This window comes from Pygoscelis adeliae, unplaced genomic scaffold (genome assembly GCF_000699105.1).
Source record: "Pygoscelis adeliae isolate BGI_AS28 unplaced genomic scaffold, ASM69910v1 Scaffold350, whole genome shotgun sequence".
Classification (NCBI taxonomy): domain Eukaryota; kingdom Metazoa; phylum Chordata; class Aves; order Sphenisciformes; family Spheniscidae; genus Pygoscelis; species Pygoscelis adeliae.
The window spans coordinates 1,025,986-1,032,347 of record NW_008823889.1 but is presented as its reverse complement, the minus strand read 5'-3'; the positions used below and the strand labels follow the sequence as shown (position 1 = coordinate 1,032,347).

The 6,362-nt window shown below is 38.4% G+C and overlaps 2 protein-coding genes across 2 annotated transcripts in view; both read left to right on the top strand.

Moving 5' to 3' along the window:
* Window positions 1–3,404, top strand: part of RRH (retinal pigment epithelium-derived rhodopsin homolog) — a 14,643-nt gene extending 11,239 nt beyond the window's left edge. Inside the window, exons 6-7 of the mRNA XM_009334855.1 lie at window positions 2,048–2,226; window positions 3,155–3,404. Coding sequence (XP_009333130.1) covers window positions 2,048–2,226; window positions 3,155–3,260 — 285 coding nt within the window. The 3' untranslated portion in view covers window positions 3,261–3,404. The remainder of the gene's footprint in view (window positions 1–2,047; window positions 2,227–3,154) is intronic.
* A 1,336-nt stretch (window positions 3,405–4,740) lies between these two features.
* The window catches only part of LRIT3 (leucine-rich repeat, immunoglobulin-like and transmembrane domains 3), a 12,435-nt gene continuing 10,813 nt past the window's right edge, over window positions 4,741–6,362 (top strand). The window contains 2 exon segments of the mRNA XM_009334920.1: window positions 4,741–4,856; window positions 6,076–6,362. Of these exon segments, the coding sequence (XP_009333195.1) occupies window positions 4,741–4,856; window positions 6,076–6,362 (403 nt within the window).

The following is a 6,362-nucleotide window of genomic DNA, read 5'->3' as shown; positions in this document are numbered from 1 at the left end:
CTGGGGGATGAAGGGATTGAGAGCAGCCCTGCCGAGAAGGACTTGGGGGTACTGGTGGATGAAAAGCTGGACATGAGCCAGCAATGTGAGCTCGCAGCCCAGAAGGCCAATCATATCCTGGACTGCATCAAAAGAAGCGTGGCCAGCAGGGCGAGGGAGGGGATTCTGCCCCTCTACTCGAGTACTGCGTCCAGCTCTGGAGCCCTCAGCATAAGGAAGACATGGACCTGTTGGAGCGGGTCCAGAAGAGGGCCACAACAATGGTCAGGGGGATGGAACACCTCTCCTATGAAGAAAGGCTGAGAGAGTTGGGGTTGTTCAGCCTAGAGAAGAGAAGAGAAGGCTTCGGGGAGACCTTATTGCAGCCGATCAGTACTTAAAGTGGGCTTATAAAAAAGATGGTGGCAAACTTTTTAGCAGGGCCTGTTGCAACAGGACAAAGGGGAATGGCTTTAAACTAAAGGGGGGTAGATTTAGACTAGATATAAGGAAGAAATTTTTTACGCTGAGGGTGGTGAAACACTGGCACAGGTTGCCCAGAGAGGTGGTGGATGCCCCATCCCTGGAAACATTCCAGGTCAGGTTGGACGGGGCTCTGAGCAACCTGATCTAGTTGAAGCTGTCCCTGTCCACGGCAGAGGGGTTGGACTAGATGACCTTTAGAGGTCCCTTCCAACCCAAACTGTTCTATGATTCTATGATTCTCATTGCTAAATTCTGAAAAATGGTATTTTTATGTAAAAATAATAATTTGAGTATTTTGCTTTTCTGAAGAACTTTCAAGAATGCTTGAAACTTAGGATTCAGTTATAAATTTAGACTCACATTTGTGAAGAAAATGCTTTTTTCCTGTTTTGCAGTTGAAGACACTGAGTTATATTTAAAAAAAAAAAGAAAAAAAAGATTGAAGCTTTAGAGTTAAGCAGTATCCTTCTTTAGAATTGGACTTTTTCACAAATTAGCATCTTCTAAGCTTTCTATGCACCAAACAAACTTCTAAACGAAAGGGTTCTTTCTTTACATTATTATCGATAGGTGTTGCGTTTCTATTTAAATAGGAATCTTCTGTAGAAAGATTTATTGGTTATACTCTAGAACAGCTCATACAAAGTAGCCATTTACTTCGTTTCTCATTTTGTTCATCACTGGAAGACTGAATAAGGGTACAGGTAAACAACACTAGCGAATCCTGTACTTAGAAAGAGCCCTGCAGTTTTGTTTGGTTTTCTAGTGATTTGTTTTGTCCTCTTGATTAATTTGAGATTTCCATTCCAGTTTCCATTACTGATTCATGTCCAGGACAAAAGCCAGAAAAGTCTGTCCTGGTTGATTCCTCTCCTACCCTGCCACTACCCCCAGTTTGTCACTGTTCGGTTCTAGCTGTGGCGTGGTGTGTTCTGGGCTGTGAGCCCCAGCGTGCCCAGATTGTTCTCCCTGACGGGCAGGCAGAGAAGACATGACTGCTCAGGTATCTCCTCAGTATGATGCTTGAACGTGGCTATCATGCTTCATTAAACTAAGGAGACACTTCTGGGTTCCTTAAGTACATGGACTGAGCCTTTGTGTCCTAAAACATTTACTTTCTTTTATTTAACTGTACCATAGTTAAGCCTTATGAAACATTTTTATTAAACATTTTTTATTAGAAGTTTGGCTTAGATTTTTCTCTCTGTTCATGTTTATTGTTTATAATAGCATCCCAGAGTGACCTGTTATGGTGATCATAATACACGTGTGAAGTCCTCTCTGGCCATTTAAACTTCTGATGGACAGATCTAACACAATCAGTAGTGCTGACTGCAAGGGAAGATTGTACATAATGAAATAACAGCATGCCAAAATACATGGCAGTGTGATGTGCTATTAAATCCCCAAAGTGACACTTCATTATAACCTGTCAAAATTTGTCAGGTGTGCTTGTTTACATGTTGTTATTTGGTTCTGGATAGCTGTATTTTCACACAGGTGCATGTGCTTTTGAGGTTAGGTTGTGAGGTCTTCATCTTCAGGTAATACTGGTCATGTGTTTATTCCTCTTGTTTTACAGATGTCTGTTGTGATGATTGTAATGTTCTTGGTGGCATGGTCTCCATATTCTATTGTGTGTTTGTGGTCTTCCTTTGGAGACCCAAAGAAAATTTCTCCCGCAATGGCCATCATAGCTCCTCTATTTGCAAAATCTTCCACATTCTACAATCCCTGCATTTATGTTGCTGCAAACAAAAAGTAAGTGTTCCTCGTTTAGTACCGGTCTACTTCATGATTTTAGCATATCATCTAACTATAGAAGGATCACCTGTAAAATACGACAGACTGATTAGTGAAGAGATCAAAGGGTCAGCCACTGTCAATTTACCAAAGATGACCTTTTGGACAGGAAAGTCTGAAAGAAATTGTTTTGATCATCATCAGAACATACTGAATTGGTAAAGATTTTTGAGAACACATTAACGAAGCTTTTGCAAGATAGTTTTGAAAGTCCCTTTGTGGTTTCTCAAAGGGACTCATTACGGAATTTGGGTTGCATCAGCAGTAGACTGGTTTTAATGACTGTGGCCAAAATGTGTGGTGGCTTAGTGACATGTAACTTCTGTAGATTTCCTTGCTTGATTTGGGATGTGTCATATGCTGACTGATTAGGATGGTTTGACACTTTTTGTTAAAGTAAATAAGCTAAGCCTATTCTTCTGTTTTGAGCAAGCATATCAAATGCTCTAACCAAGTCAGTGCCTCTGACCGAGAGCTGTGTTTTGCAAAGAGGCATCCTTCCTTTCTCTACTACCAACCTAGAAGCAGAGCCTGTGATCTCTGTCTAGGTGAACTTATCTGATCCTGCTGAGCCAATGAAAAAACATCTCATTTTTTCATTGTTCTGTAAGTTCATCTTTGTCGTGGCTATACCCTGTCCTGGGATAAGCAAAAGCTGCTGTGACCCCTGTTGTAGAAGAAACACTGAACTTAACTGAGTTATTCCTGTACATGGAAGTGAAAAAGACTCAGGTCCTTCTGAATTCCAAATACACCATTTTTCATTAAGTAAGTTTTACTAAAGTTGAAAACTGTTTTAATACTTAAGGCTGGCTTACCCAGTTTTTCTTTTTATTTGGTTCTCCAGCTAATGATCTTTCTGCTTTCCCTTCCTTGTCCTTTGCAGGTTTCGGAGGGCAATCCTGGCAATGGTGCGATGTCAGACAAGACAAGAGATAACTATAAACAATGCCTTGCCCATGAGTGTATCTCGAAGTGCACTGACATCATAGAACTCGTGTCATTTGCCTGCATAAGTTACATGGAAAGGAGTGAAATCTGGGTTAAAGTTAATTAATCTTTTTGAAGATTAATCTTTTGGAATAATAATCTGCCCCAGCCAGCCAGCTGTTTTCTGTTAATCACAGTAATCTTTTTACATAGGTTAAGAAGACAAAAAGACAAAAATCCACTAAGAGAATTTCTGAGAGTGAGGTTTGTTGGCCCAATATGTCTGTCCCAAATAAAAAAGGCTAATGAAGTGGTCACTGTGACTCTTACAGGGTTGGACAAGGTGACACAGGGGCAGGGAGAGACTGAAGCAGGAAGTGCTTAGGTTCTGTAACATAGACTTTGCGCCTGTAATTGCTTTCATGAATTACTTTCCCTCAACTTCCCTTGAAAGTTTTCCAGACCTGAAATATTCTGGATTCTCCCTGTGTGAATATATTTCTATACCAAGTGTCCATGTTGATATGCTTTGCAAATTTCTGTTTCTGCAAATGTGTTAAGATATCAAAATATCTAGCCAAACCTTATAGAACCTGCTATCAGCTTTTAGGATTTTGAAGGAGTTTCAGGATATTTAATGTATTTTTAAAGTTTTGGCTCTCAGAACCAAATGAATTTGTAGGAAACACAGATTTTGCTTTAGTAGTAGTACGTTTCTGGTGCTTGTGACTGCACAGCAAATTCTGAAAATGAGACAAGATGCACCCTAAAGCTTGACGCTTGGGAGGCACATAAAACTGAGTAAATATTTATGGTCATTTCTCATAATTTCTAAGTCAATCTCCTGGCTGTATAGGTCTGTTGTATAATTTTCAAAAAATACCTTTCGCGATGTGAGTGATGGATTTGTTCAGGATGGAAAAAATGACTGTGTATAGATCTATTTATGAATGGTAGTATATGCATTCTTGATGATTCTCAGATTTTGAGAATAAATATCTTCTATTATTATGTATGCATGCATCTGAGGTTTGGCTTTGCAGGTTGTAACTTATTTAAAATATATGGGGGTTTTTTGGTAAAAAACTGTTTTTACAGGATTTTTTTAAAAGCTCTGGAATCTAGGCTTCTTATTAATTTGTAATTTTTAGTATTAAAGAAAATGCCATGCAATATCCTCATGCTGTACTAGATTTCCTTCAGGAACCTTGGAACTCTTTATGGACAGTAACTAATGCATTGCCTCTTAGAAGGAGCAAAGAGATATTTTATTACATACTAACCCTACAAGCCACATATTAAAATAGCCTTGAAACATGCTGGATATGATTTGAAACAGAGTGTGTTCTTCTGACAGAATAAAGAATGAGCTGGTTTAACTGATCCCTTTCAGGATACATTTGAAGGTTAAGCAACTACAGATCTCAGCTAATCTGATGTAATCTGCTGTTACTAAATGGATGTCTACATTCATGTTCGTAGCACACTGCACACGAGTGCCTAGGAATAAAGTTTTCATATCAGTTCTGCTAGGAGGAAGCCATGCATCTATTTATTTACTTCTACCTCCTAATGAGCTTTTTTGAAGAAGTGCATGGTTTTTGTCCTTCACAATGCACTTGCGTTTACCATGGCAGAAGTGATGGCACTGGAACAAGGTATATATTTTATTATTTGTTATACAAGGCAATTTATAAGGAAAAGGGTTGAAGAAATTGGAAATAACATTCTCATACATTGCAAATTAGTTCTAGCATAGTTGAAATAAAGGTATATTTTACACTGGTGTTATGTGGCTAGCAGCATTCCTGAATAGGAGCAGATGGTGATTATGGCTTTGTACTTAGCAAATAGCTTCCCTAAATCTTCAGTTTTTGCAGAAGGCAATTTCTTTCTGCTTCATGATTTTCCCACTATTGTAATGGTCTTTTTATTTCTACAAACTAGTTGTCTACTGTAAGGTGATTCTGGTTTAAATAAATATGGTAGTTTCCTCTTTTTTTAATCTGCAGGAAAATCATGTAATTCTTGGTAATAAAGAGGTTAAGTTGAAATTTGATGATCTGAGTATTGTCATGTCAATTTTGGGAGACACTGTTTGTCAGTGCTACTTATTGTCACAACTATCTAGTATAAAGCTGCATGAGGAGAAAGTAAAATAGAGGAAGAATATAGAGAAAAGGGGGAGAAAAGTAAAGACAGGCTTATTGAGGGGAGGGGAATCTTCAAGCTAATATGTGCAAACAGTGTACCCCAAAGAAATTGAAACATACCGATTCTTGAAAATGCTGAGAAAACCCATTTCACTGAAATCAACGGGAGCAGAAAGTTCTTAGCACCTCTAAAAAGCAGGTCATTTCTACGTAGACACCAGAAAGAGGGCTAGAAAGCTGTCCTTTAGAGAAATATGCTAACATTTTCAATTTTCAGTCTATTCTGAAAGGTAAATATAGGCAGATACTTTGAATCTTCATCATGCAGAAAAATTAGAAATTAGTAATCCAATATTCTGAATTTTAGTAAAACAGACGGCATGCAGTTCCCACTTGAGATACGTGCATGTATTATTTGTTATATGTGACTTCTGTTTTTCAGTTGTCAATAGAATAACGGACAGAAGATGGTGCTTACATGCTTTAGAATAAAGCAAATCTAGATTTCATGTGAAAGTATCATTGCTCTTTTGTATTCTTTTTCTTTTTAGAAACTCCATGTTGCCTTTTCAATTTTTAAATGCAGAAGACTGTTCTTGATTTGATGTTCTTTATTCTGCTAGTAGCGTTGCAGAAAATAATAGCATTTGCATTTAAATCTGAAAGACAAATTTCTGATAAAGAAATGCCGATCTCTCCTTTTTTTTTTTTTTTTTGATGCTAGGTCTGTGCTCTGTAATGATCCTGACATGTATGAGATCCCTGTGAATGTTCCTGTGGATACTGTAAAACTTCGTATAGAGAAAACTGTCATACGAAGGATTCCAACTGAAGCCTTTTACTACCTAGTGGATCTCAAATACCTGTGGGTAACTTACAACTGTGTAGCCAACATTGATATCAGCAGTTTCTATAACTTGAAACAACTGCATGAGCTACGGCTGGATGGTAATCTGCTCTCGACTTTCCCTTGGGAATCGCTGGCAGAGATGCCCAACCTACGGACTCTTG